This window comes from Panicum virgatum, chromosome 2N, assembly GCF_016808335.1.
Source record: "Panicum virgatum strain AP13 chromosome 2N, P.virgatum_v5, whole genome shotgun sequence".
NCBI classification, from domain to species: domain Eukaryota; kingdom Viridiplantae; phylum Streptophyta; class Magnoliopsida; order Poales; family Poaceae; genus Panicum; species Panicum virgatum.
The window spans coordinates 15303373-15331126 of NC_053146.1; the positions used below are offsets into that span (position 1 = coordinate 15303373).

General features: G+C 44.0%; 3 protein-coding genes across 5 annotated transcripts; 1 reads left to right on the forward strand and 2 right to left on the reverse strand.

The window, feature by feature from the left end:
• Positions 1-4157: 4157 nt before the first annotated feature.
• On the reverse strand, positions 4158-5961 carry LOC120658124 (protein Barley B recombinant-like). Its single transcript, XM_039936338.1, has 2 exons — positions 5796-5961; positions 4158-5577 (listed from the first exon to the last, which is right to left on the reverse strand). Exon 2 carries the CDS (start codon positions 5449-5451, stop codon positions 4429-4431), a length of 1023 nt encoding a protein of 340 aa, XP_039792272.1. The 5' UTR covers positions 5452-5577; positions 5796-5961; the 3' UTR covers positions 4158-4428.
• Positions 5962-7352: 1391 nt separating this feature from the next.
• Positions 7353-9889, forward strand: LOC120658123 (D-ribulose kinase). The gene is made up of 7 exons (XM_039936337.1): positions 7353-7516; positions 7640-7845; positions 7962-8104; positions 8213-8604; positions 8721-9087; positions 9203-9272; positions 9365-9889. Exons 1-7 carry the CDS (start codon positions 7450-7452, stop codon positions 9578-9580), a joined length of 1461 nt encoding a protein of 486 aa, XP_039792271.1. The 5' UTR covers positions 7353-7449; the 3' UTR covers positions 9581-9889.
• Positions 9890-12951: 3062 nt separating this feature from the next.
• On the reverse strand, positions 12952-21270 carry LOC120658126 (calcium-dependent protein kinase 18). Of its 3 annotated transcripts, none has more exons than XR_005668527.1 (12): positions 20825-21270; positions 19689-19819; positions 19215-19256; positions 18559-18670; positions 18375-18453; positions 18106-18275; positions 16613-16739; positions 15932-16047; positions 15731-15838; positions 14380-14442; positions 13555-13760; positions 12952-13331 (listed from the first exon to the last, which is right to left on the reverse strand). XR_005668527.1 is itself a non-coding variant. In XM_039936339.1 (12 exons), the coding sequence occupies exons 1-12, from the start codon at positions 21080-21082 to the stop codon at positions 13176-13178; spliced, it is 1536 nt and encodes a 511-aa protein (XP_039792273.1). In that variant the 5' UTR covers positions 21083-21265; the 3' UTR covers positions 12952-13175. The 3 variants fall into 3 exon arrangements, 2 of the variants coding, with proteins under 2 accessions (XP_039792273.1, XP_039792274.1); XM_039936339.1 differs by having other exon boundaries at positions 13555-13728; positions 20825-21265; XM_039936340.1 differs by lacking the exon at positions 20825-21270 and adding an exon at positions 20401-20419 and having other exon boundaries at positions 13555-13728.
• Positions 21271-27754: the final 6484 nt, after the last annotated feature.

Consider the following 27754-nt stretch of genomic DNA (forward strand, 5'->3'; position numbering starts at 1 on the left):
CCAAAATTGTAATATATTTAATACTATTTTTCTATTTTAGCTTCTATTACAATCGCTTTGAAGGCTTCTGCGCTTGACCGCGCGCATGGACACGCGCCGCACACTAGTTCTAAAGAAACGAGAATGCGACACATCGCCTATAGTATTTGAAGGGGAACCAACCATATTCAAAGTTCGTTTTGAAAGCTAATACGTGTGTATTTGAGCTTGACAACAAGCACACGAGAGCAATATTTCACAATTCAGTTACAAAGGCATGATTTGGTCCTTCGTCTTGCTTTTGGGGTTGTTGTGACTAAGTGGAGAACCAAACGTACAGTCACGTAAGCAAAAATATTTGCTACCAATATTTTTCAAATATATGACATTGGTCATTCACCTTGCTTTTGGGGTTGGTTGTAAACCAGGAGAACCAAACATACCGGTCACTTCACAATGTCCACATGGTACCTCTAGCTTTGGTCCAGCGGACGGTGGCCAAAGTTAGGGAAGCTTGTGGTGGCGAGCAGTGGACGTGTGCTAGCTGCAACACAAAATGTGTGCTCGTGTCACAAAGATTCTGTAATAGGATAATATCATTGTTTAGTGTTAGGGGAGAGAGGGAGACCATACGCCAAGTAGTGGGGGGTAAAGGTTTACCAGAGCTTGGCCTTAGAGAGTTAGAGGGGTTAATAAAACTTATACTTCCTCCATCCTGAAATACAAGATATTTAAATATTTAAAATTTGTTCTCAAATATGAGGTACTCCCTCCATTCTCTATTGATAGTCCTATTTCACCTTGACACAATGATCAAGGAAAAGCAATCTTGTTTATCATCTAATTAATGTAACACAAGGCTTTTTGCTAATCTCACAATGTCTTTGCTAGAAACTCCTCGTTACTTGTACTATTTATTGTCATGGTCCTTATCAATAGCAAATAGGATTATCATTTGTGAAGATTTGAGTTTTGAAAATAGGACTATCAAAAGAGAATGGAGTATCACTGGTTTTTTCTCAGAGTTAGCAATATTAATTTGACTGATTGGTGGACTTAAGGAAATGGGCTCTTTGTTATCCGCAACGGTCACTAAAACAACCAGACAACACAAATCCCCATGTTATACTCGGGGCTATGTCTTTTTGCTAGTCTCTCCAATCCATAATATGAAGTTTCTAGGATATCCTGTATTCCAGGATGGGGGGACTAACTAGAGATGTGTGAGGACAACAGATGCGTAGGCTCGGATGGCTTGAATTCCTATAGTAGTATAATGTCAGGGTGTCATTGGATCCGTACGGACTGTGCGACCGCACAAGACCGCTAAATTTAAAGGGTCCCTAAAATATATAGTATATTTTATGTATAGTAATATAAGAGGTTTCAATTTCATTAATTTGCAGCCCAATGTCTAGCAAAAAGAGATCCAAATTGCACCCTAGAAGTCACATATCGTATTACCGATTGTTGAGCGCCCGACGCCCGACCTTCCACTCGGCAGCCATGGCGCCGCTCGACTTAATCACTGACACCGAAGGCAAGACCAGCGTCGCTTCATCTCTTGTCATTGCGTCTGGCGGTCGCCGTGTCGACTTGCCGATGCCAGTCGCGAGACGTGAGCCATGAGACAGTCATGGACCACCAGGGGGCCATCTTAATATGTTCTATTGTTACTTGTTACTATTGTTTAATTTTACTAGGCCACTAGGTCCATTTTAATATTTCGCACCAAGTCTCCATATTGGTGGGGACGTCCCTGTATAATGTTGTTGATAAAAAAAACGTTCATTAACCTGATGTCGGCCAGAGACGACATAGCCAGGGACTAACAAACATCACCCCTTTTGGTCTTTTTTTTTTGTTATGGTGATGATGATGATGATGGAACTGTCAGTTGAAATTAGAAGGCTAGTTTTATTGCAGAGCTACTGTCGAACTGTCGCTATTTATGCGTTTTCCTATGTTCAACCAATTTATTTACGTTTGACGATACACAGAAAATAAATCATATACGTTGCCTACGTAAGATCGTTCAACGTTGATGTTACTAGCTTCGGCCAACGAGGGAAGATATTAAGATAACACAGTAGCACAGAATGGCACGACGCAAGAGGTAGCAAATTCGCGACCGATCTCAACAGATGCAAGATACAGCTAGAGATGAGATGGATGAGGATGACACAAAACATAACCGACTCAACTGTGTTATGCCAACCTCAAGACCACAAGAGCATATATTCTACATGCAGCAGCTGAAAACATACATAGTTGTAGGCCACGAAAATCGTGCAGGATCAACCAACACCAACATATCAAAATGAACTTGAGCCACGATAACCTCTCAGAGGAGAATAGAAGCATTCTTTTACTGAGGGCAAACATATCATTCTTACTTGCCTATCAAAATCTAAAAACGGTGACGGGAGGTAAAGCATAACATTCAGAGGTAACAACCAACACAGTACTCCACAGGCCCCTTCCAACACATAGTTTTGCTATACCCCCGATAAAACAAAAATCTATTCCAAACAAGGAGACTAAAATCAGTAAATCACCATGTTTGTCAGCTATATGTGCACGCACCACATACTCCACTCAGCTTCCCAATACATCAAGACCCAAGATCTATTTTACCATACTGTCTGAACCTGTTACTAGACAAATCATAGTAATAGTTCAGAAACCACATTTTCGTATCTAAAATCTTGCTGAAGGTTCAGGGTTAGGTAATAACATAAGCTAAGCCCCATAGTGCCCATGACACATTCTCACATTGTATTCTTCATCACTTCTGATGTGCACTCGATGTCTCAGTGACATATCCTAAGGGCTACATGTAAGTGAGCCATAGGTGCCAAATCCTGAATGACAGCTAGGGTGGCAAATCCTAAATTTTCGAGCAAATGAATGCTCCAGGGTTCAAGGACAGCATCTTCACTCTAATATCAGTAACCAGGGCAACTAAACCATGTAAATGAAGTTTAGTGCAAACAAAACTAAATATTACATCATCCATGGACTCTTCCAGCAGGGAAAACAAATACTCATACAATCCAACTTAATAGCCAATGTCAATTGCAAAGTGCTACGACATTTTCAGGGCAGTCAAGTAAGGTTGCACAATATAGACCTATGCACATCTTAGCATTGGAAGTTAATGAGGGTACACCATAAGGATTCAACATGAATCAAAAGACAGGGGGAGCATCAGGTCAGGAGGAGTAAAGGTAAACATTACTTGCACAATATAAGTACAATTTCATAAAAAAAAATGCTGAAAGAAGTAACATGTAGCTAGTAACTAAAAGAGAAGGATGTATCATAGCTAGTGATAGTCAAAGAAATTTAAGAAAACTATCCAATACTGACATCTCCAAGTGCACAGGAGTCCTATAAACTAAAAGAGAAGGATGTATCATACCAATGATTCAATTACTATCAAAGAAAAGTAGAACTACAAAACTCAAACCAGATTAAACAAACAACTCAATTTCTCTTGCATTGCCCTGCAGGAAATAACAATGGAGGAACCAGACAATCTGAAGATTACTTAGTTTTGCTACGTCTGCATATCCATTCAATGAAATGAGGAATCAAATCATAAATATATTACAACTAAAATAAAGCCTCTTCATTAAGCACATACTGTTTGCACCATGGAATATTTCAAGTTTCCAAATATTACACCATGACCTCAGATCAATAATGTCATACAGTTCAAAATCTGCTTCGTCATTCACATCTTTATACAAGCTTTCTAACCAGATCTCAACAACTAAACTCTTGTAAAATATTGCCCAAAGACATTTCTTATCTATTGATGCTCATGGTGATAACATAAGACTTCTCAACCATTTTTGACACTAAGAAATGGTCCTAGGCTAAACGATAGCCTCTTTATTCTAATAAGGAACCAAAGCAACCGAATACCCTCAACTTTACACTCTTCTGAAGAAATACTACATGGCAACTAGCAATTGACAAGAACAATACACCGTAAATTAAACGCGAAGTTCTATACACAGTTCACGTTGAACAAGATGGCCAGAAATAACAAAGCCTTTTGCACAACTTAAGATACCACATACAAAAATTCACAATTAGCTCCTTGTCCAAAAGTGCCAGTAAATGCCTTTTGGCTTTTGCTATAGAAAACGTCCACATAACACCACTAATTAAACAGACACTTAATGCAGTAAAATTCATCTAAATTAGAGACTGTTAGTGTACACTACAATTTGCAAAGTGAAGGATACAAATCGGCTTAAATAAGTCGATATCTGAAGCTCAAGACAGGCATGGCAGTTAAGTCAGTGAAACTGAGCATGGCTACAAACTACTCCTAAAAGTTTCTGCAGATTGCCAAATAGACATACAAGCAATAAATCAGGCCTAACTGCAGCTCTACAACCTACAAAGTAAAAAACAAAGCCTGCCTTTTTTTCTTTACCTGATTGTTACAAACTTATTTGTGCCATGCTTGGCCCAAAAGGTCTTCAAGTCAATTGGATTAGCAAGGTTGTAGCCTTCACCAACTAACTTCTCAAGCACCTTTTTGAATGCACCTTGGCTCATCTTCCTTCCAGCAATACGTGCGCCCCGCCGTTTTGTGTTCATTGGCAGTGGATATGTTGAGATAGAAGTTGTGCAGCACGCAGACTGCCAGCCACCTGCCCCCCACCGGTAGCATTGCTGGGGAGCTCCAGTGCACGAGCACACCGGTGTTGGTATGTTTGAAAGGTCCAACTCAATCCCATTGATCACCATCCCCACAGTCTTCTTAGGTCCCCTCCCTCGGGGCGCATGACCATTGACTGCCCTATCCTCACGTGGAACAGCAGCCTTCTTAGGCTTCTTAGGCTTCGGTGACTTAGGCTGCCCACCCCGCTGCCTCTTCTTCACAGGCGGCTCAGTCTTGACCAGGGATTGATCCACCAGAGGAGGGGGGACGTCTTCCTCCTTACATGGAGGAGGCTCCTCAAGCTGTGACTGAAGCTGTGGTTGCACTTGCATCATCTGGAGTGCGTGTGGTGCATCTGGTATCATCCCATAGCCAGTAGGGTGGTGATGCACAGCATGCCCACCGTGCCCAGGATGGCCACCATGACCAGGGTGGCCAACATGTCCAGCAGGCCCGACAGGCCGAGCATGAAGGACCTTCTGCTCGCGGGGGTGTTGGTGGTGCGACGGGTGCACCCAAGCCTCATTGCGCGAGAAGTCCATGTGAATAGACTGCGGCTCAGTCGGCATGCCGCCGGAGGTTCCGCCGCCACCAGAGTCACGGGCATGGTGCGAGTGGAGCTGGTGCGGGGCATTGTGGTGCCCATGGTGCTGCAAGAAGGCGCCGGCCGGGAGCAGCGACTTGGTGTCCCGGTCAGCTGGCATGGACGACATGAGCTGCAGGCCGAGGCTGCCTTTCATGTCGTAGAAGCCCCAATTCCGAATCCCGAGGCCGCCGTCGTCGTCCATCTCCGACTCCGAACGCGGACCGAACAAACCCACTTCCAGCGACCGCAATCCGGAGAAGAAAAGCTGAATCTCCCCGTGGCTCCGGTCAGCCCATCTCCGCAACCGCCCTCCTCCAATCGCCAATCCCTACACAGCCATTCCGCCAATCAGACACATCACCAGGGTCCCAACAGAAGCATGACCTAAAAATCCAAAATCACAGGACATTCTAACCAACCAAACCCTAGGGGCACCAAATCGAAGCTAGTGGGCACCATACACAGGCAGCTGCCGCCGGGTCAGATCCGGGTACGAATCGCTCGCAGCTCGGTTCTGCGCGGCAGGAAGGGAAGGGGCGGGCGTACCTGGTGGGCGCTCGTCGCCGGCGCGGAACCGGCGGAGGGCGCCGCCGCGCTACCCCAGTCGTCGCCGCCAACGAGAGACAGAGCACGGGACGGGAGAGGCGAACGGATCCCTCTGGCGTTTTTCCGAAACTACGTCGGCGGCGACCGGACAAGCGCCCACCGGGTCGAAGTCGAACGCTCTCGTGTAGTGGTGGGCTCGTAGCTGCCGCCCAGATGTACGGCCCAGTGCGCAGCCCACGATGTCGGCCCAATAGAGCCCATACTGCGTGTCCGTTTCTTCAGGATCGGCCCAATCGAGCCCATATTGCGTGTCCGTCTCTTCAGGTCCAGTCCAACAAAGCTCCGTATCTATCTTCCATTGTTTGATATCTGTGCACATGGTGATAAGGCCGAGTGTCATCGACACAGTTAAGATTGGAAATTTGATAACTGTGTCAGTGGAGTGTCATGGTGATGACACTCTTCTTTTCTTTCTCCTCATACTATTGATACATGTTAGTAAATTTAATGTTCATGACACTCCCATTAAGATTAGCCTATTCGACCGGATCAAATCAAAACCGGGAGAGCAAGTTGAGCGCATACAGCGGAAGGGTGCTGAACACGTGGTGACTGGTGACGAGTTTATAGCGGAAGCGCAAGGAGTTGCTCTTTTCCGGATGGAGCTGAACACGTGGCAACACATGACTAGTTGCAACGGATTGGTAGTTGAGAGGATTCTTCTAGATTATAAAATTTGATCTTATTTTTCTTTCCAACCAAAAATGCATTTTGGAGTTGAACTATAGTTTTAATTAGAACTTTTGCCACAAAAAAAGATCCGAGATGGATATATTTAAATTTTCTAAAGTTTAGTTAAAATCAACAATTAAGTGTACTATGTCAGCATTTCGGACACACATGTACAATATTTTTATATACTGTTTCAACATTATCATGTAAAATGTTGGACTAGTTTGTTAGAATGGTTGAATTAAATTTGGATAAATGTTGAATCTAATATTTTAAAATATTAATGTATTATTTTAATATTTTGAACATGCTCGATTAAAAAATCTTTAGCAAAATAACTAATTACTGGCACATATTAGAAAAAATTAATAGAAAAACATACTTTGATTATTTTGCTCCAAAGTAGTAAAAGCTAGCACGTAGGTATGTAGCTGCTGGCTAGTTGTCGCATTGAGGAAAAAATTAACAGGCTGGCGATGGTGCCCTAAACCCTAACCTCTGACGCACCATGCGATGGATAGCTTATACACTTTCCGAAATATAGATAGGAGTCCCCTAGAGGCTCTTAGATATCTTGTGAAAAATGGTTAAACAAATTACCTATAAAAGCTCATCGAGATCTAGCTGATAATCTAGTCAACATTTTACTTAAAAAATATTAAATAGCATTTCGAAAATATTGAATTTTGAAATTGAGCATTTCAAAAAATGTAGTTGTGGGCTCGTAGCTGCCGGTGCCGCCCAGATGTAGGGCCTAGTGCGCAGCCCACAAGGTAGGCCCAATAGAGCCCTTACCTTTTCTTCGGGGCCGGCCCAACAGGGACCGTGGCGCTCCGTCCAAAGGTTCCTTATCCTTCTTCCTCGGCCGCGCCGTCGTCTTCTCCGTCGCCGAATCACGTCCTCCTGCATCGCATCACACCCCATGGTGCCAGCTCTCACTCTCTCCGTGGAGCCGTTGGCTCACCGTCACCACCACCCTGCAAGACGAGGCAAGCGATCATACCTCATGTAGTCATTTCACGCGCTGCCTAGTGCCTCAATGCTGCTGGCTGATACATTCCGAGGCCTGCAACGCGGCGCTGATTCCCGAGCATCTTGTTCATGGTTTCTAGGGTTCCGGAGAGTTCAGGGCCGCGCGGTAACACCGAGGGCAAGGATCACGATGCTCAGCCGGCAGGATCCGCCAGGAGGTGGTGGTGCCGCCACCGGCGCGCCTCTGTTCCTCGGGATAGACTTCGGAACATCCGGGGCAAGATACGCTCTGATCGACAGGCAAGGCGCCATCCATTCCGAAGGGAAACGAGCTTACGCACCACCTGTAAGGCTTCGCCGATCTCTTTCTGCTGATCGATCGGGTAGAATTGCGTGCCGATTTTGCCATTCTGGGCATCTCATCATGCATTGCAACCAACCTTGATCGGAGTTGCTAGGCAGGTCGGCGGCGGCGCCGCGGGCTGGGCGAGCTCCTGGCAGGCGGCGCTGTTCCAGCTCCTCGGCGACATCCCGCGGGCGCACCGCCCGTCCATCTCCTCCATCTCCATTGACGGGACCTCGGCCACCACGCTCATCGTCGACAGGTCTTCGTCGTGCACCGATCCATCCACACCGTCGTCACGACGAGACACGGCAACAAGCGTGCGACTGACGACAATGTTCTTTTCCTTCATCCGCGAGGCATGATGCAGCGAGACCGGAGAGCTCCTCGCCGGCCCGTTCCTCTACAATGAAAGCTTCCCGGACGCGCTGCCCGCCGTGGAGTCGATAGCGCCGGCGAACCACACGGTCTGCTCCGCCTCCTCCACCCTCTGCAAGCTCGTCTCGTGGTGGAACACGACCGGCGGCGGCGGCGGCGCCGGCTCCGCCGTGCTGATGCACCAGTCCGACTGGCTCCTCTGGCTCCTGCACGGCCGGTACGGCGTCTCTGACTACAACAACGCCCTCAAGGTCGGCTACGACCCGGCGGCCGACGCCTACCCGAGCTGGCTCATGGCGCAGCCGTACTCGCGCCTGCTGCCCTCCGTCATGGCGCCGGGAGCCCCCATCGCCGCCGTCAGAGACGACGTGCGCTCTCAGTTCGGTAAAAGCACCACCTCGTCAGCAATGGCTCCCTCCCATCCTTCGAATTCTTGGTCGTCTTCGTCTTCGCCTAGCTGCTGAACATGTGAAGGTTCGGTCGCCTGGCCGGCACGGCAGGGCTCTCCGAGGAGTGCGTCGTCTGCACCGGCACGACGGACAGCATCGCGGCGTTCCTGGCGGCGCGCACCGGCGGGCCGGGGCGGGCGGTGACGTCGCTGGGCTCGACGCTGGCGGTGAAGCTCGTGAGCGAGGCCCGCGTGGACGACGCGAGGTTCGGCGTGTACAGCCACCGCCTGGACGGCGCGTGGCTCGTCGGCGGCGCGTCCAACGCCGGGGGAGTCGTCCTCCGGCAGCTCTTCACCGACGAACAGCTGGCGGCGCTGAGCAGGGACATCGACCCGGCCGCCGCGTCCCCGCTAGACTACTACCCGCTGCCGAGGAAAGGCGAGAGGTTCCCGGTTGCCGACCCCGACATGGCGCCGAGGTTGGGGGTGACGACGATCTGAAACCCATCGATGCAGGGATCTTGCTCTCATCTCATCTGCAGATCGACCATGAAACTCATTGCGAATTCACCGTTGGCCTTTCTGCCTCTGAAGGTTGCAGCCGCGCCCCGAGAGCGACGCCGAGTACCTGCACGGCATTCTGGAATCGATCGCGCGAATTGAGGTTGAAATTATAATCAAACTCTGATTCATCCGACACTTTGAACAGGTCGATCTTTGAAAATGTTCCTGAATTTGTGGCACCAACTGTGCTAGGCCAAGGGGTACAATCTGCTGAGGGAGCTCGGCGCGACGGCGGTGGAGGAGGTGTTCACGGCGGGGGGAGGAGCGCAGAACGACAAGTGGACGGCGATTCGGGAGAGGGTGCTCGGCGTGCCGGTGCGGAAGGCGGAGCAGACCGAGGCGGCGTACGGAGGGGCGTTGCTGGCGCTCAAGGGCGCCGATCGCCGAGAAGGAGCAATGGCTAGCTAGAGCAGATGCTAAAGAAATTTGGGCAAGCACGGCGCTAAGATCTGGACAAGCTACGATGAATTGTGTAGGTGACGCATGCTTGAACATTCTTCCGGACAGATTTCTGGTGCCAAGAGGAGAAGTGCACATGATATCTTCAGTAAGGCCAGCTTTAACCTCGAACCTTTTGTCAAGCTGCAGATTAGAGTTCATTTGGATCCAAAAGTGTCTGCATGCTCAATGTTTTTTTTTTGCGAAGCATGTTGATTCCCGGGATAAATCTACCGGTTAACTCCTAAAATAAATTTATAAATTTCAGATTTAGACACATGCGAATACCCAATATGGGCAAGTTTGACCACAAGAAATCCTATCAGTTGAGCAATGCTCAGTTCGCATCTCAAAGCTATTTTGCCTCAAAGCATAGGTCTCCATCAATGCTAAAAGAAATACTAATAAAGAAACAACTATACAATGAATTGACCAAGTCTGACATGAATTCATTGTTTTCCAAGATGGTTCATCTGATGGTTGCTCAATACCGTACCATCCATCTCGCGTCCCTTCCTATTGGTTATACCATCTATCAGAATTCAGAAATTACATCTTCTTTCTTATGATACTGATTACTGTCAACATGTTTATGGCATCGATAAGAGAAAGTTCACTAATAGATTGTGACAACATATCATCCCTGTTGTCTCCATTGGCTAAGTACTCATGGAAAAGAGACGATATCTTATTTTCTATGTCACATATCATAATTATGAGATCAAGGCGTTGCCTCACGAAGTAGTTGTAGAGGTGAATGTTCCCTTCTTTCTCGATGCCAGGAATAGCGGTAAAATCCTTAAAGATCCGACGAGCACTCCATTGAGATGGGTGATCCTTTGGCTGAAAGATCATAGGCATCTTGATGCCGTAGAAGGCACTTAGATTAGCCACCCTCTTCAGTTGGTCGCGTTGGTGCCTTTTGTAATGACCCGGCCTAGGATAACGGCTAAGATCTACTCTACACGTTGAGTAGACCACACCTGCTAAATAACTCTCTTGCACTTTCGTCCTCGCTTCGCGCAAAAGGTTTCAACCGGAGTTATTAGCTTCCCAGGGACCGGCTATTTAAGTCAGTCCAACTCCCTTTCCGTACTAAAGGAATACTGTGCCGCGCGCTACAGTAGCCGTGCGCTACACTAACCGCGCGGCCCAGTACCTTTCAAATGCTAGGCGAGCCCTAGTACGTCTAACAACCCATGCAATTTTGACCTTCATGGATTTCATTTCTATGATGCAAACTAGTTTGTGGGACTAGGCTAATTTTTATGATATTTATAGGCAATTCAACTTGGTTGGATATGCCTCATTGATAGTATGTGCCCAATTTTTATTATGTGAAATATGGACAATATTTAAATATGGCTTATCTTAAAAAGTAACGGAAATATGGGCCGAAACATATAAGTTTATTCTTAATGATGTCGGTTATACTACGGACTCTTGTGCTTTGGAAGCAACTTGATGTTATTACAGAAAAATATAAATTTTAGGGGGCTGGATATATACAGCCTGTTCGGCTGAGCTAGATAGGCCCAGCCGCAGCCCAGCTGAACAGCTGGTGAACCTGCTACTTGAAGCCCCTACCGCACACGCACGGGCGGCTGATCGGATGGCCTGGTTTGGCTGATCTGATGAGAGCTGGCTGTTTGCGCTGGGGCTCTTGCTGGACCAGCCAGCCATCCAGCGCCAGCCACTTCAGGGCAGCCGAACAGGCTGATAGTATCTTTTAGTTGCAATTAAATTATCCAAATCTAGAGGTGCCGCTCTAGATTTAAAATGCAAATATTGATGAAAAATGTACAAAGAAAAAAAATCAATTTACTACCCTCAACTATAGCTAAAGTCTGGATAACCCCTAAACTATAATTTGGTTCAATTTACCCTCTAAACTATGCCAGCTATTTCACTTTACCCCATAATAAAATTTGTATTTTTTCTTTCTCTATACACAAGTTCAATTTTAATTTCAATTTTGCAGGGTAGTAGTGGAGGATATTTAAAAAATATAATTTTGCTCATTAGTTTTCATATAATTTTGAACTTCAATGATTAATTTATTATTAAATATCCTAACCTATAGAAATAATGATAAAAAAGTTATGATGCATTTTTTCTAACATTTGTTATGATGTGTACTATTATCGTGTAAAATTTCAACTTAAACCTCCACATATGCATGGAGAAATGAAAAAAAATTGTATTGGGGGGGGGGGGGGGGGGGGGGGTAATTTGAACCAAAAGGCATAGTTCTTTTTTTTGGGGGGGGGGGGGTGGAGGGGAGGGGCGTAAAATGAACCAAACAATTGTTTAGGCGGTTATCCAGACTTTGGCTATAATTGAAGGGAGTAATTTAGAATTTTCCCTTGTACAAAACCATTAGCTCAAATATGCTATATTTGGAGTGACAAGGATTACAAATTGGTTTCAACCCCTAAACTTCCATGATTGTACTAAACCATCACATATCAACCATGTAAATGGGCCAACAACAACCGCTATTATAGTGCATCCTCTTATGTAGATCTTGTTAGTTGTCCTATATTTGGCAATGCTTGCTATGTCTAAGGATCCTTGCAACATTGATATTTAAGAGGGTGTGTGCAAGCAATTTTGTGGGACCGCAGGCTATTTTTTGTGACATTTATAGACAGTTAAACTTGGTGATTGGATATGGATCCTTGCAGGATTTGCTAAATTTATTATGGGAAACATAGCTGAGTTTTAAATGAGGCTAATATTAGAAAGTAGCGGAGCGGATATTTGTGCCAAAACACATGTGCAATCTCTTGATGCAGCTATATTCTTGTATACCACACATTCTCGTGCTTTGGAAGCAACTTACTCTTGTTACAAAGAACAATTTTTTGTAGACCACATATGCAGTGTTTTTTTATTGGAGTAAAAATTGTTACTGTAGAGTCAACGTTCTACATTTGAGGCCATGCAGATATTTAATTTTCAAGTTCTGCTACTGTACATGTGGTTTGTTGAACAAGTGTACATCTATTCTTGTCGCGAGAAGAGTGCCTAGATGTTTCATAACTAGTGCCTAGTGGTTGTCTTAGTTCGTGGAACAATGTTCAGGTTGCAAAAGGAGTGCCTAGATGTTTCATAACTAGTTGTCTTAGATGTTGGGGACGGTGTTTCACATTGTTGCACATGTGCGACTAATATGTTTCAAGAGGTGGTATCAAATGTTGTGATGTGTCGGATTTTCACGTTGCAGACTATCATCTTTTTTTAGATCAAACCTGAAGAAGAGCTTGTTGAATTTGCTTCCTAAAGAGTTACCGCACTCGATTTCGTATTTTCAAAGCTCAATAGCAGACCTTGCTGGAAACAGACAACCGAAAATAAACACCACAAACCATGTGTGAAGTGCCATAGGAATAATACATCTTCAAGGAACAACTACAGGTCAACTCCATTTCATGTGCATTGATTGTATACCTTACATCAAGAAGCCTTTCCGGCAACAAACCCCAATTACATGTGCCGCCGAAAAACATCTCACCGTTTGCTGCTCCCTTGTTCAGTGAAGTGAACTATGAAAATTGAGAAACTATGACATGCGAACGCCCCTCGGAGTTTGTACAGTGCGCGCGCTCATGCTTGCAGTTTTCAAGAGCCTGCGGAATTCGTCTAGGCTTATTTTGCCATCTTTGTCAATGTCAGCCTCCTCTAGGAGGGGGTCAATGGAACCCTTCATTCCTGTATGCTGTAGACAGGAGCAACACGTCAACAACCGGCCAAAATATATTAATAATTAAATTTCTGCACTATTTAAAATAATACAATATAGTAAAATGACAATGAAAAACCAGAAATGCATGAATAACTGGGTTCCAGTACTCGTAACAAATTAGGAAAGTACAGCAAAGAATGAGCTATGTAACCAAAAGAACAAAGAGAATAAGCTCCGGCAATTTTCTTAAGCATACCATTCTAAGTTCATCAGATGTGATATAGCCATCGCCATCAACATCAAATTTATCAAATGCAGCTTGAGATAATGATTTCCACTTTTCAGTATCATGTTCCACCAGCTGATGCACGTGTAGTGTTGCCGCCACGAACTCTTCAAAATCAACTAGACCATCTGTATTACTATCAATCTGCCCAAGAATGGAATATTGGCTGTCAATTCCTGAAACTCGAATGAAACATTTAAATATATGAATTGATGCCAAAAGGATTAAAAGACAGCCATGTTTTAGCCATACAGATATAGGAACAGCAGTGGATGTATTTGTATCATTCCAACCAAATAAAGATATCAGGGGACAAGCACTTAATTCTAATGGCTTAAATACATACTACTAAAAAGCATTGTTACAGTGAACATGCAACATATACCATTAATTAAAAGAAAAAAGAACAGTTGGAAGTTTCTTTTAGCAAATCTCATTATCATCATTCAGAGACAAACAAAATGTCATAGTTCTTCCAAGTTCCCTACAAGAAATTGTATGAGTATTTTAAGCTATTATAATCATAAAACTGTAACAAGCATAACACATAGGTTTGTGAATTTGTGAGTTGTGAACCAGAGCACAAAGCATAGTACATAAATCAAACAGACTATAAGGGGTCGAAATGGGCAAGAAACTAGGAAAACTGCTGCATACATATACACAACAACAAATACCACACTCAAAACAACAAACATTTTGTTCAAAACAAGCATGTCCCAGAAAACGTGTGAACCTAAAACCAATACGTGACAATACTGCTACAGTGCTACAGCATAAGCCAAAGTAACATACCGCCTCAATAATCTCCAAAACACGAGGACCCTTTAATCTCCACGGAACATCCTTTGCAAGAGCCTGCAGATTAGTGTTGACACCAAATTATAACGATTGATGAGTATAATATCAATCACCTAGAACACAGGTCCTAGAACAAAATATGGAATCTAACTGCTTTATAACTTTTGTCTGTTCCCGAGAAGAAAATTCATTACCACATGGAATTATTCTTTGTTTTGAGAACAAGAAGTATTTCTCAAATTTATAAATAAAAAAACTGGCTTTGTAAAAATTTGTGAGTATTAGTGTATAATACTGATCAACTTTCACTAAATTAACATACTATAAAAGGGTTACCCTTTAGAAAAGATGGAGCAATACAAAAGTCACATTTTTTTTTTGCAACAACTGGTTATTTTGAAGCATAAGCCGACAATCGAAAGAACTACATTCTTTCATTTTTTAAGAGAAACCCATTTCAACCAACTTGCTAATGATAAAAACCAGTACAAGGTAATACTTTCTGTGGAAATCACTTTGAAGGAGAAAAATATCGTCCATATGATGGTAGTGATTTCTGGCAGGAAATAGTTTACAAACCATGAATATGAATTTAAAACTACTACTACTACTACCAGTTTTCGCTTAAAGTTATCAAAAAATCTGTTCAAGTTGACAAAAATGAAACACCTTTGCCTGTTTTTTTTTCACATGTAGTGTTCAAATCACATGCAGTGCCCACGAGATATGTGCCAGCACATGCAATTATATAGGACAATATTCGAAAAACTAGACTGCAGAAAAGAGAGACCTTACTAAAATAAAGTGCGAATGTTGCTTAGAATACTGGCACATGATTAGTCTTGTTGTGGGCAAAACAATAGGATATGGTTGCAACACCACTTTTTTTCTCGAATATGCAGGAGAGCTGCATATCATTGCATTAACCATTAAGAATAGAGGAAAATGCTAAAATAGCCATACAAACACACACACCACACACCCCCTTATTACTTTAAATTACATACACGCCTGTTCTTAACATAAGGTGACCACACCTACCCAAACACTGCTAACCACCAGGTCGAGCAGCACCACTAGCATGGCTAAACTTGAGGTAAGTCTTTAGGCAGTTCGGAGAAAAACCTGGAACTAGTTCAGACCAGCGACAACTAGCTATTCATATTAATAGTAGAAAACCATGTGTCTTTTCTTATGCAATATTTAAATTTTGATGTGGTTTGCTTAGGTTGCCAACAACTTTGAATTCTGATAAGAGTCTTACAGTCGAGAAGCTCATTCTATGTAGTCCAGAGTTAGATGTTAGAAAAACAGTTACTCAGCAATGACATCCAACCGAACGTACCTGCTTCAATTCCTCCAGACTAATTGTTCCATTTTTGTCAACGTCAATGGCATTGAACTGATCACGAAGATCAGACAGCTCTTCTGAGTTTAGTGTAGATGCTAATGCCTACAAAAGTTGTACCAACCATTTCAATTGACTTGATCAAATCTCATTAAGTAATGTTCAAGATCTTCACAAATTCTGGCACCTTTAACTTACCCTTAAAGCAAATTGCTTGAAACGGCTATATTTCACAAACTGTCGCATATTATGCAATACTGATATATCCAAGGGTATTTCAGATGCCTTTCCTCCTTCTCTCACCCAATCATGTGCTGGAGAAGAACACAAAATTAGACAATAAATAGCATTAGAAGAAACACTATGCTGTACCTAGTCTACAAAAACAAGGTTCTCTTTGTTTTCCCCAAAAGGACACTTTTTTTTGATAACTGATCATAGTCAGCACGAAACGCTCTGTAGTCTGCAGTCACTCTCACTGATAATAGTAGCATCCTAGTTACGTTTCAACAATACTATAATAGCTTGGAAGAATGTACCGGCCCTTGATCATGTCACCAACTATGCCCAACTGCGAGAAACGACAGAAAGGAAGTTTCTATAAAGTGGCATATTGGCCTAAACATGCATAGTTTATACACGGGCAAAAAGGAGAGAAAAAAAATCAAATCCCCCACGCCAAACAAGAGAAACAACAATGAGCCACTGGCATTAGCTAACAAGATATACTGCAAATCCATCCTTTGGTCTAACTATGACCACTGGATAGCGAGGTGTGATCCCTCAATCCCTCATATAGCCAGATTTGTATTGGTTACACTAACCAGATAAGCAAACGAAAGAGTTAATATTTTTCGGGATGGTAACATAGTCACATACATAATGCCTGTGCAGCAGTTAGTCTTGCACGGGGATCCTTAACTAGTAACTTTTGTACAAAATCTTTTGCAGCTGGAGTAATATTTGGCCAAGGCTTGCGGCGAAAATCTGGCTTGTTTTTTAATACCTGCATCACAAAGAAAATAGCAAAATCAGTACAGTAATCATACAAATCATAACTACAAGGAGACACTAGCTGAGTAGAGTAACCACACATATTCATGCTTTTGTACATGCAAAGGTGATGTTTAGGACTGCTTTCATATCTGTGTTAGTGCATTAAAGCTAGGAGAAAAGAGATGAATGAGGATTCTCCCCAAGAGGTGAATCTAGAGGCGTTCATGCTAGAAATTTCTGGACATTAGAAGCCTTCACCAAGGATGGTTTGCTCCTACATTTATCCAAATAAGCATGCTGTAATTCAAACAACTCTAGATTTTCCTTTGTTAAATAGGTTTAGGAAGATAAGAGAATTTAAGGTTTTTCTTTCAAGACCCAGTTTTGTGAACACACCACAAGAACCCAAAAGATCGCTTCCTCTTAGTTTGTATTCACGGATTGCCAAATACATCTTTTGGCTGGCCAGTTCCTGGATTGTTTTTCCAGCAATATCCTTGGATGACATCGTTATTTGGGAACAGTTCTAATACTTCTTAGTCACCTTAAGTACATAATTGTCCTAATGCGACACTAACAAGGATGAATGGGCAGTGTGCCATTTAAAGTTCCCTTTTGCAGAAATGATCTGGCTCGTTTATATACCACCGAACGTTCCCAATTGTTCAGTAAAATGCCACTCCACTCATCCAGGAAAAAGGACAAGAGAGAATGCCGCAGAGAGGAGTGCTGGGAGAAGTCCTGTACCTGTTGGAGCTTAGGAGAGTGTAACAGAACCATTTGCTATCCTGTCTGTTATAGAAAAAAAATAAAATCCAAATATCCTGGATCCGAATGGATGCAGTCATGCAGAAGGCAGCATTTTGAAATACACTGGGAACTTTCAGTGGTATTCAAATAACCAGACTGTTTCATTGTTATTTTGCCGAGGTAAGAACTTTCTATGTTACATAACCAAACTTTCAGTGGTATTCAAACAACCAGACTGTTTCATCTGTGTTTTGCAAAAGTCAGTCCTTTCAATATTACACAACCAATTTCTCCACAAAATAGCACATGCAATTATTGTGAACCTACAAATACCTTGTTTCACGCAGATGTCAAATTATCATGTAAAATAAACCACACATCAAAATATGACAGTACATCTTTGATGCTTATGTAAGATCAACATGAACCATAAACGGCTACATGGAATAGATTTTTAATCTGTACACAATTATAATTAGGAAATGCTATCAAGATAATGTAGCAACATTGTAGAACAAAATGGAAAATGAATGAATATGGGACATGTAAATGAAAAAAAATTAATATACATAGAAAGAAAAACATGTAAAAATGGTTACAGAATAGAGATAATTTAGGCTAATAACCTCTTTAAATATTCCATCTTCAGTTTTGTCCCAGAAAGGCCGTCTTCCACACAGCAAAATATAGGTAATAACGCCTATACTCCAAACGTCAGATTCTGGCCCTGACTTACGCTTGAGTACTTCTGGGGCCACATAGTAGGCACTTCCAACAATGTCACGGAATTGCTTTCCTGCAAAAGCACACAACGATGTTTAAGTCCAAGCTATAACCAGCACATACTCTGATAGTCAAACAGGGAAAGCCATGTAATAGTAAATTAAGAACACACCTGGTCTTATGAAATCTGAAAGGCCAAAATCTGTGGCCTTAAGGGGTGAGTCCTCCTTTGTTGATTTGAATAGGAAGTTCTGGAAACAGGAAAAACACACCAAAACGTTAGGTATTCCTTTTGTCGAACTATATTATCAGTTACTCTTGATGACAAGATTCCATCGTACACTTTCAGACTATACCTCAGGCTTCATGTCCCGATGAACCAAACCATGCAGGTGGCACTCAGCTGCAACCTTGAGCATCTGTCGGACAATTACTGCAGCATCTTTCTCGCTATAACGGCTATCTTTCCTGTTTGGATACAAAATATCTGAGTCCCAGCATGGCAAATATCTTCTACATACATCAGAACAAAGACTCTTGTATAAAAGGGATAAACATAGCATGCAAGAGTGGAATGTCCTTTCTTACTGTTTGCTGAAAAGTGACTAGGATATTCTATCTCTACCTATCAATAAATGCTATAAATCCATCTTATGCAACTCCTTACAGTGTGGTGCACTACTGCAGTTGAGAGAGGAATCAAACTGTGGCTAAGCCTAGTAGGCACAGTTATATGGAAAAACTATCCTTCAGAAAATAAATCAATGTTTGTATAGTCCAAGAAAAAAATTATCAGAATAACAGTAACAAAATTTGAAGACATATTTTAGAATGAACTCTGAAATGAGAAAGTATAATTCAAAAGGAACACTTAGCCAAACAAAAGAAGGAAACATTTTATCTCAATAATGCAAATAAAAGTAAAGAGAGAGAACAATGAATGGAATATTTCTGCAATAAAGGTACGACGTAAGAACTGTCATAAACATCTAAAGGTTATAATATTTCTTACTTGGCTAATATCCGATCAAGTAATTCACCACCCTCACATAATCTGTCAGAAGACACCACAGAAAGTGAGATGTTTCAGTTAGTGTATAAAGTGATAAGCAAAGAATAAAGACTGGAAAGCATCAAAATTGCTTGCCAACTAATCTGATCCCTGTTTCATTCCATCCCAAATTTTTATGTAAACCAGCACTATCCTAGAATTTGTCCATGAATAAAAAATTATGCTAGTTTGAGCATAATGTCATGTCATTAAATTCCCAACTACCCCCAGCCCCACTAAGCTCAACTCCTCCATATAAGTTATGTGAAAAGTTTCGAACAGAAGTGTAATCGAAGTCTGTGTCCCACTCTACTTCATGTCTGATTGGGGCTCTAATAGAATAAAATCCATGACCATTCAGAGTTCACACAGGCCTTGTATTGCAAAGGAAATTTCAAAGATTCAAAAGCATTTGAGAGATTTTCCAAAACTTACTCCATGACTATATACACAAAGTTGTCATCTTCAAATGCATTGTAAAAATGTACGACGTTTTCGTGCCCTTGTAAGGCTTTCAATATTTTAACTTCTCGCTTTACGTCTTCAACAGCAACAGGAAGGACCATCTGCAAGGAAAACAGAACCTTTCATACTAAGTTAATTTAGTCCGCTTTATTTTGCAAATATGAGTTAATTCAGTACGCTTTAATCTGTAAAAATGTGACTATGAGTTAGTTCTTTACTTTCTTGATATTACATACAAATTACAGTGGCTATGGAGTACAGATAAACATCTGGAACGGCAAATAGCAGTCATCTCCATTTGGACAAAGACTGATGAAAGCCCAGCAAGCTTCCAATACATCTACGCTACTGTTATGATGTAAAGCTGAAGCTGAGCTGACACTAGCTACGATATGCTCACCGGTAACTTGTCCAATACTAACTTGCTCTAGAACGGTGGACAGCCTGAGCAAGGACAAGTTGGCATATTACCACTAACCATGACACAGTTACCAGTGACCTTCAGAAACCAGAGCGCCGACCAAGGCAACCATCTGTCCTGATCTGTGTAACACTCATGACTGCTACCTATCCCTAACTTGCAAACATTATACTGATCCAATCATCCAAATATGAGCAGCTCTCCTACTCGCCCTCCCGAAAGGAAACTTGCCCAGAGACCAGAGTAGCCTATATGTAGTACCGAAATCCCAAATAAGCCAGCACGTCAGTATTCGGGAATCCTGTTCCTGTTGATTCGCCATGTGCAGTCTCCCCGGACAATTGGCACTTGGCAACGCGTGCTAGCAACCTTGGCCAAGCTATACGGCAGCATCGCGGGCCGGGTACCACCGCATATTCCCGCATTTGGCTTTCCAATCCGCACCTCCCCGCAATCCACGTGGTAAACGGGAAGCACCACCACCCCGCGCAAGCTCAGGCCAGGCTAGCCCAGCTGTCGCGACGCGGCCCGAGGGGGTCCCCGGGCCTGACCCACCCGTCAGCCAGCCACACGGCACGTTCCTCTCCGGCTCTCCCTCCTCCTCGGCTCCTCCGCAAGAGAAACGGCCCGAGAAAAAAAACAGAGAGGGAGGGAGAAATGAGGGCCGTCGAGCGGAGCACGGCACCTTGTTCTTGTCGATGCGCTTGACGGCGACGCGGTCGCCGGACGCGCGGTCGACGGCGGCGAAGGTGTACCCGAACTGGCCGTGGCCCAGCAGCTTGCCGAGCGAGTACCGCGCCTCGAAGTCCTTGTCGTAGCCGAAGTCCGTCCGCTTGCCGCACGCCACGATCCCGCGGCCCTTGTCCCTCTCCCTCTTCCCCGCCGCCGCGCCGGGCCGCCGGGGGGTGTCCGCGGCCGCGGTGGAGGAGCTGCAGAGGCCCATCGCCGTCGTCGCCGCCGGCTCCCCGCTCCCAGCCCCCCCGCGACCATCAAATGGAGCGGGGGTCAAAGCCGGAGGAGACTTTGTAGCAGTCTCTGCTCGCTGGGCAGCTCTCTCTCTCTCTCCCACTGGTGGCGATGTCGTCGCTCTCCGCTCCCCCACCCGCTCTCTCTCCTGGTTTCGCGAGTAAGAAAATGGCGGTGGCCTTCCGCGACCCCGCGCGCCGCGACGCGGTGGCCGGCCCGTGAGGATGACTTGGTGGGGGCGGGGCGCGGCGGGGCCCTCATGTCGGTGGGACGCGCGGGTCGGGGCCGGGTGGGTGGGTGGTTTGCTTGGGCTCGGGGTGCGCGGTGACGTGGCGGAAATGGGGAGGAAAGGAAGGCGACGCGATTTGGTGCGCGGATGTTGGGGAGGAAATGAGGCCGTGTTTGGTTTGGGTACCGCAAGTTTATGTAGCAAATTTTGATCAATAAATAGATTAGGGATATTAAATAAAAGTATTTTATAAAATTAACTTTACAACTTTTGCGTTATTTCGCGAAACGAATCTAATGAGGCCTTTGACTGTACAGTTAGTAGCATCACTATAGTCAATCACTGATTAATTATCGTCATTAGATTCGTCGCGAAAAGTTACACTCATCCGTGAAAAGATTTTCCAAATAAACTTTATTTAGTGCTTCATGCAAACAAAATTCTCTCATAGCGCTACTTGCAACCAAACACGGCCTCGCTCACGTGTGCTGGAGGCCCAGCGCGGGGCCTGCCACGCGGAGAAAGGTTTTTTTTCTTCTTGTTCTTCAAAATAAATTAAATTTGGGAGACCGAAGCAGCAGCTGCTCGACTTCGGCTTCTGCAAGACTTTGATGATTCTCTGATAGCATCGGGCGCGTTTCGCGTGTGGACTTGCGTATTTTAGAAGGGAAAATTAGATTCATACCATTAAAAGAATCGAAACTTAAATATATACCATTGAAAATTATAGTTTCAGAATTTTAGCATGGAAAGTTCCTCCAATTTACCATCCCTGTTAACTTGACATTAACTAGCTGAAAAATGAATCAACACAGGCTGCCGCACGTTGCCGTAGAGCTTGCCAGCTTGGCCAGACCGAGCCCACAAAGGTACGAGCTCGCCGGCGGCACGGCCCCACCGCGGAACTTTGCTCCTCGACCCATCGTAGTAGCTCTTCCCCGGGTTATCTCTCCATCGTGGGGCTCCTCGCCACCGAGAGCAACTAGTACGGTGGTTGGACAGCTCCAGCCCGTGCTAGTTGCCCATCTACGCTGTGGACAGCACGCGTCGCTGCCCCTATCCGCTGATTTTTGCCAGGGTACCTTGAGTCCTTGATGCAGCTGGAACCTGACGGGCACTAGCATGTTGCGGAACTTTGCGGCATCCTCGTCATCGAGGCGCGGCCGCGCGGGAGGTGGAACATGAGCAAGAGCATGATGAGGTTGGAGTTGGACGGGAAGAAGAGGTAACCTAGCAGGCTGGCACGTCGGCGTTGCGCACCGCCAGCAGCATGTCAGCACCGAAGAGATCGGCGATGAACGGATGAAGGCGAAGATGTTAATTGGTTGTGAACTTGAGGCCCGATAGCACTGCAGGGAGCGCCGGGACGGAGCGCTGCACCTCGACGAAGAGGAGCGTATCAATGATGGTGTCGCCGGCACGGAAGTCGCCGAGCAGGACGGCCGGCGGCAGGGATGCCGACAGGCCCAAGCCCGTGGCCTCCACTGCCCCTGTCAACAGGGCACCCCTGCTGGAGGTTAGGGATGACAAGTGGACCCAGATGTCATAGGGAGAGGAAGTGGCATGTATGTACTGTGTTAACGTTGAGTTCACGGGAATGCTATATTGCTATAACGGAGGGAACTTTCGATGCTAATATTGTAAAACTGAAACTTTCGATGGTATTTTTCTAAGTTCCGGTTCTTTCAATGGTAAAAATCCAATTTTCCCATTTTACAAATACGCGGTCGGGTACTGAGATACGGTGGAAAATAAAATATCGAGAATGAGAAAATAATGCAGGAGGGTAGGATTCAGGATCCTCAAAAACAAAAGAAAATGGAGGAGAGATGCTATGTTCGGCTGGCTATGACTTGTGACCGGTGCTAATTTGTTATAAGAGAAAAATACCGCTGACTTGAAGATGACTGATGTTGATTTGGTGTTAGAGAAAAACACTATTAACTTGTTGGCTAGCAGGCCAGTAGAATAGAGCGAAAGAAACTGTGGAAATGAGTGGATGCGTTGTGTGGAAGAAAAAAAAATAATGCGACTACAAGAAGCATAGAAATGATGAGGGTGTGTGCTAGCAATAATGTATACTTGTACATGTTTCCGTATCATGTACATGCTCGTCCTATCCGTTGAAAAAATTGAAAATTTCTGAAATACGTACTATGGAGGGTACAAGAAGAAAGGGATGTCCATGTGATATTTTCTATTTTATTTCATCGCAACTCGATATCATTTATATATGTCTTTTTTTCACGGATAAAAAAAAACTTGTCTTGTCCACAACTCCTCAACAACGTCCTCAACTCCTCATCAGTCATCACCGTTTTCCTCCCTCACTACATAATCGGCCTGTTTTTGTTTTCTCTCCTACTCCCGTCACTCACCCGTCAGTCAGCTCAGCCGTACTTCCTCCATCGTGAAATGCAGGCCATCTTGAGTTTTCAGGGACAACTTATGGTGTAGAGAAAAAACGCATATACTCTTTATTAGTGTATTGTTTAGTTAATTAATTGCTTAGGTTTTAGTGCCCACACAGAAACCAAGGAGACTAGCGTGCTAATGAATAGTGATATTTTGACCGCTAATTACGGTGTCAAACAAAGCCAGTTTACAAAACCAACTCTAGCACCCCGCGCTAGTGACCTTGAAGAATCTAATAAGACCTTTGACCGCGCAATTAGAGGATGGTTACTGTAGCATCACTGTAGCCAATCATCGATTAATTACCGTCATTAGATTCGTCTCGAAAAATTACACCTATCCCTAAAAAAGTTTTACAAATAGACTTCATTTATTATTTCATGCATGCGAGATTCTCTTTTCGAGAAACGTGCGTGCTATTTTTTAGAATACCAAACAAGGCCCATGTCTTTTTTACTTCCTTGACCCACCACAATTGATTTTTTTTCCAAAATTAGCACTAAAACCAAGAAAATTATTATGATTTTTTGTCCAAAAAACTCTATGATGTCTTACATTTGAATACAAATTTTAAATCCTTAAATGTCTTACATTTCAGGACGGACGGAGTAGATCACCGGCATCCCCTCGACCCAAATATTGGCAGCCCTTTCGCTAACATCTTGATTTCGTCATGAACTGAAAGTAGGCGAATTCCAGGCCAATGAAGATATAGGAGCTGCGATGAACTTCTATTTTCTTACAGCTACGACTGGATGAGGCTGAGTGAACCGCTTTCATTAGAAGGATCCTAAGCATTGAGATAAAGAAAAAAAACCGAGCAGACCAAGACTTGAACCTGAGTGAACCGCTTTCACTAGAAGGATCCTAAGCGGTGATCCAAGTATATGTAGAACCTATGATAAAGTCAAGTTCCCCCAAGTATTGAGATAACAACTCTTTTCCACCTATGCATCATATTCAGTGTAAGCTCTAGAACGTGGAAATGGTTATATTATACATAGGACTAAGTTGTACGACAAGATTTGTTGTGAATACATGTGGATCTTATTACTTCTTGGAATTGTTCGTGCAACGGAGTCGTTAGGTCTGGTCGTAGGTATAAGAGGATTCCTAGAACACTATGATAATTATAGGACTAAATATGCACGTTACATATTAACTTTTTTCCTTGTAATTGGAAAAGGAAAAAGGTTCCAAATCATAAACCATATATCTATATTCCATTGAGAGGTCCTCAAACTAGTAGGACAACAGAAAGTTAACTTTTCAGTGGGGAAGCATCGACCCCTTTGTTTTATTTTCCCGTGAGCAACTTGTGTTTCGGAAGAACCGATATGAATGTCTGCAGTGCACGTGGTAAAAGGTGCCTGAACATGCACCACCACCAGTCCACCACTGCATGGAGGCCGAATAAATAAAACAAATAGCAGATCTAAGGTTCAAAAAGGCCAAATAGGCAAAATCATCCCTGGACTTTTGTCAAAGGGTCAAGTTCGTCTGGATACTTTTGTTTGGACCAATTTAATCCTCCAACTATTAAATTTGGTTTCAATTACGTCCTTCGTCCGACTTGGACCTCCACATCGTCAGCTCACGCTTGACGCCCGATGGCAAAAGACTTGTTTGGCCTTCTCTCCTACAGGCCCCTCCTGCAGGGCTGCAGGTCTCTTATCCGCTAAGGCCGTCACCGCCACCACAAGCTGGGAGGGCCGCCGCCGCCACCGCAAGCTGGGAGGGGGGGAGGGGGTACCGCTAGCCGACGGTCAGAATACACTCTTCTCGGCAAGCCGGCCCTCCATCCTCGGCGGCGCCGCGGCGGGGGGCCATCGTCGAGCTCCCGATGCTCTCCTTGTCGCCGCCCGCCCCAGAGCTGCTTCGCGTCGACGGGTCCGCCGAGGGGGACAAGATCGCCACCGCCACCACAAGCTGGTAGGGCAGGAACCTCCCTCCTGCAGGAGGTAAGCTAATTGCAATATATTTTAATTCACAGATCCAGTTTGGCTAATACAAGGCAAGTAGGCAACTTACCTGCATGTCCTGCAACCAGTAGACCATGAGTCTACATGACCCGTGTCTCCGGATCCTAGACCGTTACCTCCTAGTGTGAAGAAGATGCCAGGTCGACTACAAACAAAAAGGAGGATGAATCCTTAGAACGAGTGAACTCGATCGAGTACTAAGTCCTCCAAAGTTGGAGTTAAGATTAAATGCGGACGCTGCCAAGGCTTTTGTTTAAACATGAGACATGTGTTTTATTATCTGGTACTTTGAACATGAGACGTGTTTTATTGTCTGGTACTTTGAACATGAGACGTGTTATTGACTTTCAATTCGTAATGGCCCCGCGTGACTTTTTTCTGCAAAAGTAATGGCTTTTATTTGATCACAAGATATTTGTTTTATTAAGTGCTAATTTGTAATGGCTTCGGCCCTGCCTGAGTGATCGATGGAGGGGCTGCAGCTTGCGGTGGGTTTCTCTCGTCTTTTTTATAACGGCGGGAGAAAACCCTGGAAGGGAAGGGCAAATGGGTCTTCTCCTATTGGACGTCAGATGTTTTGACGGTGTTGCTGACGGCGTTGGATCTGCAGTTTGGATGAAGGATGTAATTGAACCCAAGTTTGATAGTTGGAGGACTAAACTGGCCTAAACAAAAGTACAGGGATAAACTTGATTCTTCGGCAAAAGTTCGGGGACGATTTTATCTATTTTGCCATTCAAAAACTAGGGCGCTAGCTGCAAACCTGTAAAGCAAAGGATTGATGAGTTGTTTTTAGCGAGATGCAGCATGGATTCATCATGTTAATTGTGCGTTTATAATTCCAAAAGAAAACTAAAATATGGTCTGCTGTGTCCTCATTGAGTCACTTCCGGTCCCCTTGTTAGCTTAGTGAACTTATTATCTGAATTAACCAGCTTTAATTTCTCTTAGAACCCTTTCCCTAACGTGCGCCACTGATCGATAGATCAGACATCAGAGACTTCATGGTCCACACGGGAAAAGCTCGTCAATGTAAACAAAGCAGGAAAAGCTCGTCTGCTACACGTAGGGCTCGGATTATAGTATCATCCTACTTGTTGATAGCAGTGGGAACACGCGCCACGCCACCACAGATGCTGCGGATTTCAATGGCAAATCCTTTTTCACAGTGGCGAAGCTAGAGCGTAACAAAGGGGGGTGCGACTATAAAAGAATAACAAAAGAAAATGGCAATATAAATACTATTAGCATGGTCAAAACTATTAAAATAGGCAAAATACATTATATGTCACCTTTAATTATCATCAAATCTGCGTTCTTGCATTTTCATGAAGCGACGAATCACGGACTCATTCGTGACTTTCATCATTTCTTCTTTCTCCACATAGCAAATAAGACAATCGCTCATAAATTGATCACCGATGCGGTTGCGCAAATTTGTTTTCACAATCTTCATGCCAGAGAAAATCCTCTCAACTGTAGCAGTAGCAACTGGCAGTACTAGTACAAGCTTCAGAAGTCGATAAACTAGTGGGTAACGATCATGTTTTCTAGTCTCCATTTTCTGAGAAAGCTCGGCAATAGTTTGTATGTTGGAGAATCTATCATCATTTCTCACATCAAATATGTAGAGGCCAAGTTCATTGCTAAGGTCCCTTAGATTTCCAGAATCAAAATCATGTGGATAAAGCTTTGCTAGGCTCAACAACTTGTCCACATTAAAATCACAAAACGAGTCTCTTGGACTAAAAGAGGCCGAGCATACAAGCAATTGAGAGCTTGTCTCGTTGAAGCGGCTGTCAAGCTCTTGGAGTACCCAATCAATAATATCATTGAAACAATCTACTTGATAGTAATGCTTGTTTGTGATTCCAGATTTGTGCCTCCTCTTCTTTGGATCAATATATCCATCTTCCATTTTCAATTTGGCAATATCATTCTTCTCACAAAATTCATACACATCATCTATTAGTTTTTCCCACTTTTCTCTTCTAAGCTCATCTACTTGGCATCTAGTGGCTCT

Bases quoted from the DNA above. Each gene is read 5' to 3' on its own strand.
- LOC120658126 (XM_039936339.1), bottom strand. From the start codon at position 21,082: ATGGGCCTCTGCAGCTCCTCCACCGCGGCCGCGGACACCCCCCGGCGG. The intron at 18,671-19,214 runs GTAAGAAATATT...GTATCCAAACAG, and splicing joins CTTGATCGGATATTAGCCAA to GAAAGATAGCCGTTATAGCG. The intron at 15,839-15,931 runs GTAAGTTAAAGG...CAACTTTTGTAG, and splicing joins TCAAGCAATTTGCTTTAAGG to GCATTAGCATCTACACTAAA.
- LOC120658124 (XM_039936338.1), bottom strand. From the start codon at position 5,451: ATGGACGACGACGGCGGCCTCGGGATTCGGAATTGGGGCTTCTACGAC.
- LOC120658123 (XM_039936337.1), top strand. From the start codon at position 7,450: ATGGTGCCAGCTCTCACTCTCTCCGTGGAGCCGTTGGCTCACCGTCAC. The intron at 8,605-8,720 runs GTAAAAGCACCA...CCGGCACGGCAG, and splicing joins CGACGTGCGCTCTCAGTTCG to GGCTCTCCGAGGAGTGCGTC. The intron at 9,088-9,202 runs GTTGGGGGTGAC...CTGCCTCTGAAG, and splicing joins GACCCCGACATGGCGCCGAG to GTTGCAGCCGCGCCCCGAGA.